This window comes from Magnolia sinica, chromosome 3 (assembly GCF_029962835.1).
Source record: "Magnolia sinica isolate HGM2019 chromosome 3, MsV1, whole genome shotgun sequence".
NCBI classification, from domain to species: Eukaryota; Viridiplantae; Streptophyta; class Magnoliopsida; order Magnoliales; family Magnoliaceae; genus Magnolia; species Magnolia sinica.
In genome coordinates, this window is record NC_080575.1 from 63,888,379 (window position 1) to 63,905,489 (window position 17,111).

The following is a 17,111-nucleotide window of genomic DNA, read 5'->3' on the forward strand; positions in this document are numbered from 1 at the left end:
ACTTTTCATCTATGCAAGTGGTTTAAGATTTTACTTATAAATTACATTATTAATTTATTATAAAAATAAAATGATTGCAAACTCCTTAATACATTGTATTTGGTAGATAATATCTGTATGGGTCTAATCATCTGATAGCACTTCCTTCATTTTCAACTTTTGAGGAGGATGGTGCATTAGGTTAATTTCCAACTTTAATTTTTAGTAAGGTGCAGGTTGAAAATGGACCCGTTGGTTAATCAAGATTTGACTGTACACTACTAGAAAATAGGGAAAAGGCTACGGATAAAAACCGTAGCTAAAAGCCTATGGCTACGGTTAAAATCCGTAGCACGACCGTAGCCATTGATGCCATAGCCATAGGTCTAAAAGCTATGGCTACGGATAAAATCCGTAGCTATAGAGATAATAGATACGGATTAAAGCCGTAGCCGTTGTTTCTGTAGCGGTCAAGGATTTACGGCTACGGATTATATCTGTAGCCAAAAGTTGGGCAAGAATCGTAGCAATAGGCTGAATTTATCAACAGCTACGATTTTCAGATACAATGCTACGGTTAATAGCCGTAGCTAATGAAAGTATAGGTACGGATTAAATCCGTAGCAATATTGTCCGTAGTTTAAAATTACATACAACTACGGATTTTATCTGTAGCTAAAAGTAGAATGAGAACCACAGCAAAAAGCTAATTTTAGCAAGAGCTACGGTTTCAACAAAGGGCTACGGTGAATAGCCGTAGCTAATGCTTGTTGTTAATAGAAAATTTAATTAGTAATGGCAGCTCTTACCATTGTAGTACACCCTGATAAATCATTCATTCATTCAATCAAACACAATCATTCATTTCCATTCACAAAAGTACAATGCCAACATAATAATAGTTATATGTCTATTGAAAGTTCTCATTAACAACAAGATCCAATCGGCATCGACAGTAAATACTCATAATCACTTGCTCTTACAACTATTCCCACCTCCGGTGTCTCTTCCTTTTCTTCTGATTGACTTATCCAACATTACTTTCTGCATGAAAGTAGCAAGTCAATACTACCATCTTCTCAATTACCAAAAAGAAAAAATGGGGGGCCTAGATCAAAGCTCACATTTCTCTTTACATAGAACTCAAGTCTTAAATGAAAGAATTCTTCAAGAACTGCAAGAAAAGAAGGCACGGTGATGAGAAAGCATATATAGATTTAAGAAATTCATAGCAAGTACATAGAATAAGCAAGCTTACTTTGTTTGGGACTGTCATATTTCTTGATGACACCCCTCACGTCGAATGAGCATATCAATGATCTTACCGAGACTGAACATGATGAGCATATTAATGATCTTACCGAGACTGAACATGGCCATCCCAAGACCTGCATTCGACAATATCGTGACAAAAATTTTCATGATTTGAGGCTTCTTAACACCCCATCTACAGTAAGAACGATGTTAGAAGAAAATCAGATTCACATGGAAAGAGCAACACATCTAAAATTCAAATCTCTATCAGAAAAAAAGAAAACTATAATTCCAAATACCCACTTTCAGTTCATGAAGAAAGACTAAAGATCACATTGAAATCCTTCGCTCTCCCCGAGGACCTGAAATTCCAAACTCCCAACCTCAAATTCAAGAAAAAAGAGCAAAAGAACAAAGCTAAATTCAAATCTCTCTCTGAAAATCTACAAAACCCTTCACCAACTGTTTTATACAACAGCAACTGTTCAACTAAACCCTTCATACTCCAACAACTGTTCCACACACTTTAAAAATTTGCTACCATTGTTCTGTACAACAACAGCATTAAGATATATTTAAACAACAACGGTGAGTGAAGGGCTAGTGAATAATCATACATTTTGAACTGTGTTTGGACAGAGATGCTAAAAAAGATTATTTTCTGTTGATCTGAAGATTCCAGTGAATAATCAGATATGATGCATCATGTGTTCATGAATCTGTAGCTCTACCATTTTGCAGTCTTGAATTAGCATGCACAGATGATGCCTGCAACCTTCTCAATTCCTTAGAAAGTTGGTGGGAGATGAGCTGGCCAGAATGGGCTTGAAGGACCTGTGAAATATTCATGTGCATAATAGTTCTCTATGACGCTATGTATAGGTAATAGAAAAAGAAATTTTGGAAGTAAAAACCTTTAAAAGAGTAGAACTTGTCTCTAGATAAAGATTCATGACAGAGCTGGAATGTTGGAAAGGATTGGCAGATGCATCATTTGTTGCTGCAGAAGGTATTTCTTTTAAGAACTTAAGGCAATCCTGGGAAAAAAAGAAAGAAAGACGTCCATGAGTGGACTCTTAAACATTTTCATGTTCAAGAAGCTTTAAGAGAAAAAAAATGCAGCATATATTTAGGACAAGTTCATTCATACAATGGCAATGAAATAAAGCATGTGAATCACCTCGAAAAAAGTATCCTTGTATGTGCACAGAAGTTTTGGATCAAGCTTATATTTTGGTTTAAATGGACCACACCATATGAAACAGATAAAATGTTCTACGGTCGAAAATTTCTTGGGGGGCACAAAAGTTTTGGATCAAGCTTATATTTTTGTTTAAATGGACCACACCACATGAAACAGATAAAATGTACTACGGTTGAAAATTTCTTAGGGGGCACAGAAGTGCTGGATCAAGCTTATATTCTTGTTTTCCATTCATCCATGTCTGTATGATCTTATGAACAGGTTGGATGACAAATAAACATCACTGTGGGGTCTACCAATCCAATTTCCTTAAAATGTCATGTCCACATTCAATTGGAAAAGTCAAAATGCATGTGCAAGATTTTCCAGAGGTGAACTTTGGGAATAAATTCATGATGGCGCCACCAGATGAATGGTCAGGTCACAGAAATGTGGAGGCCAACAGCACCATTGCTAGCAAAACTAAAAACACCTTTTTGTTCGGCCAAACATCATCTTTATCCTTGTAAATTCATCAGAAATTGGGTCAAGTAAAAAAGAATTGATGTATTTTTTAAACAGTTAAGATTTATCCTTCAAACTTCATCAGGTTTGAGAAATCAAGTTCCGTTTTCAACTATTTTCATCCGAGGAAAACATCAAGATTCATGCATTCCGTGTGAAAGCTGACCCCAAATGGCTGGGACAAGGCTACTACTATGATGACAACATGCCTTTACAGTGTATCCTTCTCTTCTGATCGATAAGCTAAAGCAGAAACATTTCAATGCAATATCACAATATCGCAGAGTCAGATCCATTTATCTGCTGCTACTGGGGCCAACTAAGAGTCTGGACCAAGACAGTGACAAGAAAGGAATGCTAATAATAGTTCATTTATGACCAGAAGACGCTTGCTTTTTGTCCAGTTATGACAGAATTTCATTGTTAGGAAATGAATGAATGACCAGCCAAGTTTTCAAATAAATCAAAGTTAGATTATGCTGCATTTGGACTAAAATACCCAAGAAAAATTTATCAACAGATAGCTAATCCCATGATATACTACATAAGAAAAGCGTTTGTTGTCTCAAATTGCACCCACTCTTTACAATATTGGCAACATTGGACTGGATTGGACTGTCCCACATGAATTTTTTTTTCTTGGGGATTTCAGTCCAAAAGTAACTGAAACCTCTAGCTCTATAATTCAAGAAATGAGGGAATGGAGACTTACTGCAATACATCGACAACACGACCACGGTCCATTAAGAACTCCCGTAGCTGCAACAGAGCATCAAGACGATCAGACAGTGCTATGAATTATATTAGTCTTTGTTGCTCGTAGTTGTCACCTTTATCATTACCTTCGCATTCTCCTCTGCTTCCTGCTGAAGTTTCTTTGACTCTTGGAACACCCTTTCCATGATGAGTTCTTGTTCAGCAAAAGAAAAAAGAAAAAGATTCCTCCTTTTCACACTTCTCCTGTTCAGCCGCTACCCTTTCTGCCTCTGTAGCAGCCAGTCGGGCTTGGAGAGCTCGGCACATCTGGTATAAAATGCAAGATAAGGTTAGAGAAGAGGTGAGGTTTGAAAATCTTAATATCTTTCTATCAAAACAGTGGGTAGCATTTGAAACAATTGATACTATCAAACATAATAATTGCTAAAATTAAATATATTATTTAAAACATAATATCTTTCTATCAAAACAGTGGGTGGCATTTGAAACGCCAAGTGCATTCGCACTTTTGCCAATCCACACATGCTAGTTCTAGCACAAAAATTATAACAGCTTAAAAAATGAAAAAATAAAATGAAATGATAAAACTCACCTTGAAGCTGTTGTTATTTTTTCTTCCCAATCAGTTAGGATTGTCATATCAGTGAGATTTTCTAGAAATTCCCAATTCCAAAATGGGCCATCAGATCAACAGTCTAGATTACTACACCACGGGCCTGCCCCACGTATAAAAATATATTCTCAGGTCTGAGGGCCATAGACACTTCTGTCTAACCTGAAAGCATTTGGCTGAAAACCGATCCAACAAACGTCCTTGGTTTTGCTGCAAATATATATAAGCCATCATTAGTGACAAGTTCTCAATCAGGTAGCTACACATTCCATAAAATTTCAAGTTTATAGGCTATGACATATTCATTTACAAACAATGATGTAGAGATTGGTGCCATGTCTTTTTCTTTTCTTTTCTTTTTTGTTTTTTGTCATTTTTGGTTTCATGAAAAACAGAACCCAGATTCAGATAGCAATGAACTGAACACAACATTATTCATGCAGTGCTCATACCAGGGTCATGATATGATGATACCAATGCCAATCACTGTTCAAATTCACTGTTCAAACTAGATTAATGTTCAAATTCACTGTGCAAAACCTCAGAATTTGATGGCGTGTTTGCATGGTCCGTGTCAAAGAATTCGATGACAGGCATGCATCCATTTTAAACCAGTGCTTTGGAAATAAATAACCTATAATAGGTGGTTGTTTGATTAATTCAAACTAGGAGGAATTTACCAAGGCCTCTAATTGAATGCACAAATAACCTCCCTGATTGCTGTTGCTGCTGCCACCATCAAAGTCGCAAACAAGAACAACTTGCATATCAGTGAGCTTCACTTCAAGTCATCATAATTTGGAAACATTGAAACTGTTTAAATCAAATTCATTCATGGTTGAAAAGAGACGTCTACTTCTCACAAACTTTCCTAGGAGCCTTCTATATGTATATCACAAACCTGACCTTTAGAGAGCATGTGGAGGCATGGACAACTTACAGAGCACCATCACTTTTCACCCTCACTTGGTGGCTTATCTTCATCTTTCTTTTGCTCTATTTGACCTTGGAGAGATGCCAACAAATCCTTAACTGAAGGATCATTAGGGTTAACTCCAGGAAGCGAAGCAAGAATAGATGACAAGAAAGATTGGTCTCCAAGCACCTTGTTCATGTCATTCTGGCTCTGACATATCTGTATCTCCCACAAACATATCACCAGATTGACTAGATCTAGGATCATCCATTGACATTGCTAGGGCTTGCTCAAGCAAGGCAGTCTCATCCTCCGTGAGATCAGCTCTTTTAACACCCTGCCAATACAATTCATATAAGAATTCAATCGATTTCTATGTTAAGAAAACAAAAAAAAATCCTGACTGATGGCTCACAGCTGATCTCTACTGCCGCCTGGAGCATGCAAAAAGAAAAAAGAAAAAGAAGATGAATATGCTAAATGGGTAGTAGTCGAAATCGCCATTTCGTTTCATTTAGGTGGGAAGCAGGCCCTTAATTTCAATCAAATTCAAAAAAGCATTCACTTTGACAAAAAACGAGTAACAAGCATGCTGCTAGAGGGGAAAAGGCCGAAACTGCAAATTTAGATGATTTTGAGTCTGAATTAAAATACATGATATGCAATGCCAACCTCATTCAAATTAGAATAATGATACCTAATTCAAGATTGTTTTTTTTCCATTTTTCTTTGTTTCCTTTAGTTCAATTCAACTGAGCATGCCTTGCATCCAAACACGCCTTACGTTTAATATAACAACCCATCACCTAAGACGAGAACCCATACTCCCAACAATGACCCCCTTACAATAATTAATAATTTAATTGGCAATGGACGCCCATTTAGACTGATGTCAACTGAACATCCAAGATACAATGAACCAGCCATTTTCATCACTCGACTCAAAAACATGAAGGACAATGTGTTGTGATACTGGGTCTAGCAAAAATAGATCAAGCTGCTACCTGTTCAGCTTGAGGAGCTACAGGTGGTGAGTTGGCAATCATACCCATTTTCTCTTCAAACAGCTGCTCAATTTCTTCACTCTGCCCTGCTTTCCCAAAAACATCCAATACAGACTCGTGGAGTGCTTTCCCAAAAGCATCTAAAGAATTATGACTTGCAAATTACAATGCTTTTGGATTTTAGAGTGTGACTGTCCCATTGTACTATTTTTACGAATAGCAAATTTTTAACAAAATGGGACTTTTCATGTTAGAGTGAACTAATCCCATCATTGTGAGAGGAAGTTCTAAGATTTTTAGGCAATCTTGCAACTTTCATTGCCTCAGAGCATTAGTTGCTTTTTCTTCTTCTTTTTTAATTCATTAGGGTGTTTTTGGAGTTATAAAAGGTTATAAACATTTTCCTGATTTAGTTAAATTGGAATCCATTGTAGAGTCGATTCTGAATTCTGAATTGACAGTTGGGTGTACTAACAAGCTAACAAAAAAAAAGCACTCAAACCTCAGATATACATAACCGAGGAGCAAAAAAAATCAGATGGTTTCAGAATCTAATGATGGATCAAACCACCAAGTCCTATATATACTGATTCTACGTTTTCTTCATGTTACTCCCTAGAGCATGTTTATCTCTGTGTACAAATAAAACAATCATGTTGATGGTTTGCCTTTATCTCCATGGTAGAGTTCAGTGGACCCTCCTAAATAGGACCTCTCATCCCATTGTTGAGAACACCAACCCAAGAATGCTACATTCATTACATGATTCTGTTTTGTCTTCTGAGTTTCAACCCAATGGTTTGCAAAGTAGAGTTCAGTGCCTGCTTACCTCCAGAAATCTCGACATGGTTTGCAAAGTAGATATGATTTCCAGCTAAACCACCTACAACCAGCAAACCAAGTAAATGCATTTGTTTTTACAATGCAACAAAAAGGAGAGGGAGTTACCATTGTTGATCGAACTTCATATACAACATACCCACAACTTGCCAAGAAAAAACCACAACCAGTTAAACTAGCAATCAAGTAAGCAACTAAAAGAATTCTTTAATCATATACAACAAACCTAAATTACTCTTAGGCAAGATTGAGAACAAAATCATTATCTCCAGCTTTGCCTAATGACAACAGTCCATTTTACAAGGATCAAGTGGAGAGACCTACAAGCTATCATGAGTCGAAATGGCGTGATGGTTTAGGATTCTCAGGACAAGAGCATGGTTATTATGATCACTTGAGGGAAGAGAAGAATGATGAACTTGGTATTTCCTCAGGGAAAGAGAGAACTCACACATGGGGTTGCAACAGATCATCCCATTGCTCCTGATACTGTTCATAGATACCCAAACTATGATGGAAACATTCATCATTTTAGTTTCCATTCATTGCATGAAGCTCAGTCAGAAAAAAAAAAAAGAAAAAAAGATCGCTACCTTAATAACTAAAACCACAAGCTTTGCATACATATCAATAACAGCAAATGAGAGATGCTGGACTTGTTGTGGCGTTTGTAGGGACAATGAGCTTGGATTAATCATGTCAGTGGCCAAACAATTTGCTACAGAAATTTCTTGAAATTATAGGTAGAAAGAGAAGGAAAACTCTTAACAACTGTGAGGGTCTGGAGGATTCTCATGGAAACATAATAAAAACCATAGAAAAACTTTACCATGAGGATTCGGAAAAAGCGATCCGTGTGATCATCCCCTTTAAGCAACCCACTTTGTTGTAACTGTGAGATATAATGGGTATAAGCTACATCATACACAGTCAACTAAAGTTCTGCATTTAGCTTTATAAAAATTTAGACTATATTTAAATTTGTTTATGGATTCTTTAAATATTTTCACGCTTTTAATTCGATAGTCTTCTGTTTGTTTAATTCATTTCAAGGTTTTTTGAGACTGATCAGGTTATTAGCTTTGAAAGAATTCCAAGTATGCTACATTAGCTTTTTTGTTTTTACTTTATCAGGAATACATGGACTTCAACTCAAGAATACACATGATATACTCATGTATTCAGTTTATACTAGTGAGGTCCATGATTCATTTACACAGAGCATCAGTCTCAGCTTGGCAGGAGGGGAAAAGGAAGGTGGGTGACCCAACTGGAAAATGATTCATTTATACCCATTTTTTGCTTTCACATGGCCTTTACTGTTATGCAACTGTAACACCAGCCAGCTTTTCTGTGGTCACAATTCCATTTGCTGACAGGAACATTGTCTCCTGATATGTGCCAATTGACTGGCCTATGGTACTTGTACGTGGATACTAATGGAACCTGCATCAATGGTTGTCTGGGAATTTATATTTGAGATTTTGTTCATACCCTTGTTTGAACCATCTCTACCGGTGTTGTTGCAGTGATGTGATCGGGACAATAACCTCTCAGGAACCGTACCGGACAACATTGGGAATTGTACGAGCTACGAAATCCTGTAAGATGGCTGGCATTCCTTTTGGTGTGGGTGTTGTGCTTGTTCTTTCTTCAATTGTTTATGGTCTATTGACTGTTATGACTTCCAGGGATATTTCTTACAATCAAATCACTAGAGAGATTCCTTACAACATTGGTTTCCTGCAAGTAGCTACATTGTATGTTTCCATCTCTCAAAAGCTTTGCTGTATCTCTTTCCATCTGCAAATAGTTATTCGTTTCATCTACTAATCAACCAACTAGAATCATTTAGCTACTGATATTTTCGAACTCTTCTAGTTAAACTGCTTGCTGTAGTATACTCCGCTGAATCTCTATTACAGCTGACAATCTGCAACTTTTTTTCTTTTATTTTTTGCTCCAGTTGTCATCCATTCTTGTTGCATTTAATTAGGTTTGTTTTTCTTGATAATGGTGTGCTGACCCTAATGAAAAAAAACTTTCTATTATTAGGTCTCTTCAGGGACATAGGCTTACTAGGAAGATTCCAGAAGTGATAGGACTCATGCAAGCTCTTGCTGTTTTGTAAGTTTTGTACTGTCTTCTCAAATTCTTTTCATTTTTTTTTTCAAAATTTCTTTTCTTCCTAAATAACTGCATGCATCTTTTAAGAAATATGTTCACATAAACAAATCCAACTATAATTTTGACTATAGTGCAATTTTTTTTTGCAAAAATGAAAATTCTTAACTGACCTTTCAGAGGGGATGGTGAATGTTTACATTCTCATATGTTTGAAGGTGATCTCCTAGTTTCATGTTTCCTGTATTTAATTGAAATGTACGCTAGTGGAAACAAAATTTAGTGAGTGGAAATGCAATTTTTAGTTATCAATAGAAAAGGAAAATCTTTATTTTCAGTTTCTATGTGAAATATGAAGAGATTGCGTGTGCATGTGGGGTGTTTGATGAAATTCCTAAGAGGAATCTGGCACTGGCCCCACCTGTTCCTAGCTCCCTTGATCCTTGATGTGGTGGAGTTTGTTTGGACAGCTGGCCGCTGTTGGAGATGGGCCTATGTAAAAGCATGTTTACAAGTAATTGATTGAGTAAATATTCAACCAAGCTCATATCTAACAACAGCTTGACAGTTTCCAATCACCATCTAGCAAATTGTGACACAGGCCCATTGAGTTGGATGTAGATTGCATGGTGACTCCAACACCACAGCTAAAGTGGTGTTGGGGCATGGTAGCATGTGATTGGGCCAAGACTCCTGTCAAAAATGAGCCTGGTCAAGTACATACTCGACCTAACAACTCAGAAACATGTTTTGTATGGGCTCCATTTCTGACTGCAGCTCATGGCCACCATTGAGCTATTTGGTGTTGGGTCACCATGCAATCCGTGTCCAAGCTGAGTCAGAACTAAGCCTTGCTCAACAGAAAATATCTATGGGATATGGCAGCCTCTGAGATGGGAGGCTGCACTTAGAATATAAACAAAAGACATCCATTCATTTCAAGGGGTACCACGCCATAGAAAACCATGGATGGAATGAATAAAACGGTTGGCCAATGGATTTAATCAAATGTAATGTGTAGCCGTCATGATGAAAGTATCCAATTTTTGCACTCGAGTTCTCAAGGTGGGACTTATATTTTAAACAGCTACAGCTTGGATGTTGTATACATGTGACACATTGGCTGTACTCATTCAATGGACATTAAAAGTTAGTGGAAAATGCTCCTAAAAAAAGGAATTATACCATTCCATTGGGCTGCATCTCCATTAGGGTGATGCTTCTTGGGTTTCATCAAAAACCACATTTGCAAATCAGATTTGTTGTTTAGGTCAAGTTAGGTGGTGTTATGCTTAGGCTTAAGTCATCTTCAAGCAGCCCAAACCTCATAAACATGAGTTATCACTAACATATATGATATAAATGTAAATTTTCATCAGATCACCAAACAGTAGTATAGATCTCATCTGCATTGGACATTGAATTTCTTGATTTGATTGTTATCCAAATTGAGGCTAGCTTCTAATAACATGTGTTGCTCATTTTTTCTTTCTCAGTTCCATTTTGTCTTGTTCATGACATGGATGTTCAAGACACCCTTTCAGATACAACGTATGTGCAGGGTCATAGATTTGACCAATCCCTTCAAACCATGACTTTTGGATCATGGGATTGAGGGTTCTTAGTTCAAAAAGGAAAAAAGAAGAAGAAAGAAGCGATGTTGGGTTCACATTTTCCCTACTTAGATGTAGGTATTTTCTCATGACTACATGTATGTAGGAAACTAGCTAGAACTTATGTAGGCAACATCACCATCTGAGACTTTTGTACTATTGTTGCTACTTCTTAGAACCCAAAACTATAGCTAGAGGTGCAAATGGACTTGATTGGCTTGCGGCAAGCTTGAGTCTACCCTAGCCAGGTTTGGGCTTAACCTAGAGGATTACAAGTCAAATGTAAGCTAAGTTTTTAGTCCCAGTACTTATGTATATGGTATGTATGTGGATTACAGATATACAATGATGGAACAATGATATCACTTCCATAGAACAAGAAGTTATCACAACTTACTACTGATAATGCTAGTGGGAAGATCAACAACTTCGGAAACTTGGAACCGTTAGAGGGGTAGAAGTGCAGACTGAATTCGATGATGAGGTTGAACACAAGGTTATACTTATTTATCAGGGTATGAGAAACTCTCTTGTAATTTTATTTTATTTTTCAAATCATCACAATGTGTAAATATTAATGTGAATTGGACTGCGTGTGAACTAGATTACACCAATCTTGTTGAAGGTTTTGAGCAAAACGATTTATCTTGGGTCTCATTCAACCAAAGTCTTAATGCTTACATATATATTAATATGTAGATAATAATGCAACCAATTTGAATATGCATAAATTGTAAATTATAAGTTTGATATATCATGCAATTTTGTAAATTTGACATGTTTGGGTTTTTCTTCTTTTCATGGGCAAAATAATGGAATTACACATCAATGAGGACATGTACAATAATAGACAATCATTGGAAAGATGAAAGAAGAACATCCAAAATCTCACCTTGCATGCCAGATTGGACCTTTTGAATCATCTTCAAATCTACTCTTGCCTAATAGCACCAAATAGGTCCTCAAATGAACGTTTAGGAGCTTCAGTACGAGAAACCATCTCCACCACTTTGTAATGAGACTCTGGGTACAGCAATGCCTCAACAGAAACTTCTGCAACCTGAACTCTGGATATAGAACCTTCGTAAAGAGTATACTGTGAAAGAAACCCCAAGAGACAGATCATAAATAGAACTGGCATTTTAGTCTATTTTACCAAAGAAATGATCTTAGCATAGGTGTGCTTATCAAACAGAAACAAGTAGGAGCGAATGAGTGTTCTGTACCTCAAACTCCATGACTATATTTCCGCTAGGCGGGTCATTTTTTAGGCCCCCAGGCGTAACAATTGTGTAGTTTATACCAGATCTCCTGATTGGTATCAATGTGAGCCCGAACACATTTAGAATGATGTAAGCCGGATTAAGGATTTGGCCCATTGTAGCTCCATTCATAAGAATTGAACTGATAAGAATGAACCTATTCACCCCGATTTTTTGGCATGCATCCACAAGGTTCACCGTGCCAAAATTATCAACCTGCAAAAAATTCAATCTATTAAATAGATAAACCAATAAATTATTTATGAGAGATCAAGTTACATATTCTGGGATATAGTTACAGCCCAATTTTTGGTTATTGGGTTGTAACTATATCCCAGAATATGTAACTTGATCTCTCATAAATAATTTAGAGAAAAACACCCTGAAAAACCACGGAAAAAGAATACAAATTCCCTTAACCAAAACAACCCAAAATAAATATGTAAATGACAATTGTGCTGAGAGTAAACAGATTAGTGTAATTAGGAGTAACTGCCAAGAAGAAGATAGAAATACAAAAAAGAAAACACAATGATGATAGAGGACAACATGTGATTGTTACCTGAATGAGAAACTCAAAGTTAGATGGTTGTTTAGCCATTGAGTAATATCCCTGTATTTGATTGAAGCCCAATGCATATGAATAAGGAAGACCAATATTCAAAGTTCAAACATGTTAAATGTACTTCCTCGTTGTCATACCTTAGCTCAACCATGCATCTTTCATTCCAAGCAGCACTGCAATGGAATGCATGCAATCTGCTGCAATCGGCCTAGTTGAATGTTCAACTGTAGAAAATTACCTTTAGTGCCAAATTCGGGTTGAAGAAGAGCATCTGTAGCTAAAACCAATTGGAATACCATATGCACCTGACCTGACCCTTCAATCTTGCATGATGCACTTGACCTGCACCAACAAGGAGAAAAGATGTTAAACATTATTAAGAAATAAGAGAAAATACATGCATGAGTGTTGAATGTGAGTGTATTTGGATATGAAATGTTTGGAGAGGTTCATTTTGTAGGTATGATGAAGAAGAATACAAAAAGAGATGTTAGTAGGTACAAACCATTTTTTTCAAAGTTGAAAACCACATTATGGAGGTTGTCAGCAACAACAACCATGACAGGGTCATTGTCAACTTCAAGAATAGGCTCAAATTTCACAAACACGTCTTTATGTCTCCATCCTACATTTTATTCAATGAAGTAAGAAAACACATGATCAAAAACAGTGAATCTTAATCTGTGAATACCGCTACAGCTGTATGGAAAGGTTAGATCTAAAATTTCTTATACATAGTAAGATAGGCATGCAAGAAATCTGAACTTCAACAATAAAAAGGGTCCATTTTGAACATGCACCTTACCAAAAAAATAAAATATTTTTCACCCATTCACGAATCTAATTCTAAACACATGCATCTATGATCTTGATTTGAAACCATCTAAAACACCAAAGAGTTTTGAAATCTTATCTCAAGGATGAGAAATCACAATGGTCTATATGGAGAGCCACCTAATTGATGGCTTGGATCTCGATTGGCATTTATAAATATATAAAGATATGATTTTTCCTTTTTCTTTTTTAATTGTATTTGTTAATGAAACCTATTTCGAAAATCTGGTTATAAATCACATGTATTTAGTGCACTGTCTTCAATTTTTATTTGCTTGGATGTAGAGATTTAATTTTGTTATGATTAATATACCTGAGATTGATCAGGGGTGGGAAGTGGGCCCCAATTGGGTCCAATACACTTTCCATCATTCTCCACCCTTGGTTAGCCAATGATAGGATTCACACATAGCCAACTTTTAGTATGGATAATTGTATACTAGACCTGTCCTCTTTGCAAATTTACAACCCTTGTTTAAGAGAAGACTTTGATACTCTGTTTGAGTGTGATGGATGATACACAGGCACTTGGAAATTGCATGTGGAATACAAGTAATTCAAATAAAACACTCTCTGGCAAGTTTAAAATGTATTATGGGCCAAAAATTAGCTCAGTTCATCAACTGACTATTGGATTTGTGGATATTTATTGGATGGCTGAAAGTTGAAGATATCGAATGGTCTTCTTTCAACAAACAAGTGTCCATGAATGAGAGGTTAGAATTGTTAATTTGTAATATTGTGTTTTGCAATTTACTCAGTTTAATTGAGTTACTGTCCATGTACAATTTCTCAGTGGCCTTGGATGGTCCACCTTCAAGGACCCTTCTCCACTGAAGATAATAGAGAGGATCTAGTTATAGCTTGCTCGTTGGAATTGTCATTTTGCTCCTGATATCTTACCTCATCTTATTCTAGCATACCTCTTATTACATGTTGCTTAAGAATATGGGAACTTTTGGACTCTGTGTTATATGTGGTTGTCGTGGTAAAGTGGATGGCTAAATTTGATATGGACTCAGCAGGTTTGGATGCCCCACCTGCTGTTGAAATGTGTTCTTCAACAATAAGTGCTTTTCAATGAGATTTAGATGGGGAGCTATTGCCTAGTATTTTTGTTTCTTCCTATCTATCTCATGCATGGATGTATTTGAATTTTTGTTGCAGTATGGAAAGTATTTCGAAGAAAATGGGGAAGTGCATTGATGAAAATTTGAATTGGATAATAAATTGGCATTGATGGCTTAATGAATGATATGTTACAAATGGAGCAGTCCATATAAACTGTCCAACCAATGATACTCATCGTAGATGGTTGAAAATCACAGATGAAAAATGCTATTCATCAGTTTTTACTGTCAAATGTTTCTAAGGATGTCCTAATCTAGTTTTACAAAGTGACTGAGCATGAATGATTTACAATTCAAGGAATAATGTAGAAATCAACTGTAATGATCATGCTCTCGCCTTTCGGTTTTTGAATGTTTGTGATAATGGAAATGATGAATAAGGATTTGAAACTACAACCAAGAAACTTCATAATGATGGGTCTAAATAAAGTTGTCTTTGAGATAATCTATCTTTGGTTTAATGAAATGGCATTGGGTGAAACACATTGCACTCATCATAATGTGGCACATCAGTCTCATGATCTGTCACCATGGTGAGTGGGCCATAGCTGGAAGAGTCTCATCATCTGATCATGGTTAGATGATGACATATAGTGAAAATGAATATCTGCAATGGTCCTTGTTCACCTAGAGAAGTTTAATAGCAATAGCCAAAAAACAGAGTAAAAATAACCCAAATACATAATATTTCTCCACTAAATGTAGAAAATCAAACATTCTAGGTCCACCATTAGTTCTGTGACACCAATAGCTCGGAGCAATGTCTTTAGAAGGTAACTAATATGTTTGATTGGTGGGACGTGGCCATTCAATAGCGATGATCCATTGACCAATGGTCATAACTGGCATTGTTGCACAGAATAAGCCTATCCATTGGATGCCTGACCATTTTCTATTAATGAAATTTTCTGGGCTGTGTTCCATCCATGAATTAAGCTCATTCATTCATTGGACACCAAATTGCATGAGAAACCCCCAATCCAATTCCACAAAAAAAGGACAGAAATATGAATATTTAAAAGAGAAAAAAAGAAAATCGATCTTACATACCTAAAATGGATGCGAATTATGGCGTGAGAGAGGCAACTCTTCGCGAGATCGAGAGAGGGGGGATGGTTAGGGAGAGGAGGGGTTTGTGAGAGGGGAGATCGAGAGAGAGAAAAGGGGCAAGGGAGATAGAGAGAGAGAGAGAGAGAGAGAAGGGACGCGAGAGATCAAGAGAGAGAAAGGGACGCCAAATGAAAAGTTTCGTGAGAGAGAATGGGGTTTTTCTTCCCAGGAGTGGAGGGAAAGGAGCGGAGGGAAATGAATAATTTCGTGAGAGTGGGAAAGGAAAAAGGGCAGCGTGGTTTCCGCTTTTGTACTTGCTACAGTCATGCTACGGTTTTAAACCGTAGCTAAAACCCCTTTGGACCGTAGCCATTGTGCCATCCTTCACCACCCCTCTGCATTCGCACAAGTTGACGGGTTCGGACGGACGGTTCTGTCAGGGGCTTTGTGGGGTCCATCGTGATGCATTTGATAAATCCACTCCATCCATTAATTTTATAATTTTTTTAATAGGGAATGACCCCAACATATATGTAAATTGAAGTCCAATTGAACCACACCATCGATCAATGGTAGGTATTAATCTCCACAGTTTCCTACCGTGTGGTCCACTTGAGCGTTCGATCTACTTCCTTTTTCGGGCTCTTGCCCTAACATGCTCTTTCAAAATAGATAGATGTATTGGATGAAGCACACACATTTTAATGGGCCCCGTAGAGTCCCTTATAGGGCTGTCCCAAGCTATGTAAAAGTGTGGAGGTGTTAGCTTTTAGTTACGGTTTGATCTTTTTTAGCTACGGTTTTAAGCCGTAGTAATTTAGTTACGGTCTATATCCGTAGCCAAAAACTAGCATAGTCCGTAGCCTTTGATCCTTTTTTTGGTAGTGGTAATGAATATGGAGTGGATAACACTAAGTTTCCCAGACCCACGTTTTCTTTCTGGAATTAGAAGTTTTTTAAAGTTTGCATAAGAAAATGTTCCTGGTAGAGAATTCATTCCTTTTCCATGCACCACTTGCAGATGTGCACGTTTTCCGGTTTCTTATGATGATATCGAAATACATCTAATGAAAAATGGATTCGACCCAAGCTATAGGGTTTGGAACATGCATGGGAGCATGTATCACCTAAGTGTACTGTACGTGAATCAAGTTCCCAATAATACCAGTGTCTCGAACTTAAATGAGGTTCACAACGCGATCATTCAAGAACTTGGTGGTAATAACCTAGATGAAGTTGTACAGGATGAGCCCAACGTGACCCTTATAGTTGAAGGCGTCTTTGGAGAAAATGAAACTAATGAGTTTGAAGCAAATCTACGAGACGCAATGACTGAGCTATACCCTGGGGCCCAAGATTTCACCATGCTGACTTTCATTGTACAGCTTTTCAAATTAAAGGTGAATCATGGATGGAGTGAAAAAAGCTTTACAGAGCTCCTTCAACTACTAAAGAAGGTGTTACCTTCCGGTAACAAGGCCCCAACTAATACCTACCAAGCG

At 37.1% G+C, this 17,111-nt stretch overlaps 2 protein-coding genes across 2 annotated transcripts; both read right to left on the minus strand.

The window, feature by feature from the left end:
- Positions 1 to 1,944: 1,944 nt before the first annotated feature.
- Positions 1,945 to 3,964, minus strand: LOC131238911 (uncharacterized). The gene is made up of 5 exons (XM_058236496.1): positions 3,917 to 3,964; positions 3,772 to 3,835; positions 3,654 to 3,700; positions 2,148 to 2,270; positions 1,945 to 2,067 (listed from the first exon to the last, which is right to left on the minus strand). The coding sequence occupies exons 1-5, from the start codon at positions 3,962 to 3,964 to the stop codon at positions 1,945 to 1,947; spliced, it is 405 nt and encodes a 134-aa protein (XP_058092479.1).
- A 7,594-nt stretch (positions 3,965 to 11,558) lies between these two features.
- Positions 11,559 to 14,337, minus strand: LOC131238912 (uncharacterized protein At2g34460, chloroplastic-like). Its single transcript, XM_058236497.1, has 5 exons — positions 14,333 to 14,337; positions 12,834 to 12,937; positions 12,482 to 12,522; positions 11,995 to 12,246; positions 11,559 to 11,864 (listed from the first exon to the last, which is right to left on the minus strand). The coding sequence occupies exons 1-5, from the start codon at positions 14,335 to 14,337 to the stop codon at positions 11,700 to 11,702; spliced, it is 567 nt and encodes a 188-aa protein (XP_058092480.1). The 3' UTR covers positions 11,559 to 11,699.
- Positions 14,338 to 17,111: the final 2,774 nt, after the last annotated feature.

Bases quoted from the DNA above. Each gene is read 5' to 3' on its own strand.
- LOC131238912 (XM_058236497.1), bottom strand. The intron at 12,247-12,481 runs GTCATTTACATA...AATTTTTTGCAG, and splicing joins TGTTTACTCTCAGCACAATT to GTTGATAATTTTGGCACGGT. The intron at 11,865-11,994 runs GTACAGAACACT...TTTCTTTCACAG, and splicing joins ATATAGTCATGGAGTTTGAG to TATACTCTTTACGAAGGTTC.
- LOC131238911 (XM_058236496.1), bottom strand. From the start codon at position 3,964: ATGTGCCGAGCTCTCCAAGCCCGACTGGCTGCTACAGAGGCAGAAAGG. The intron at 3,836-3,916 runs GTAGCGGCTGAA...CATCATGGAAAG, and splicing joins CTGCTACAGAGGCAGAAAGG to GGTGTTCCAAGAGTCAAAGA. The intron at 2,068-2,147 runs GTTTTTACTTCC...AATATTTCACAG, and splicing joins CAAGTTCTACTCTTTTAAAG to GTCCTTCAAGCCCATTCTGG.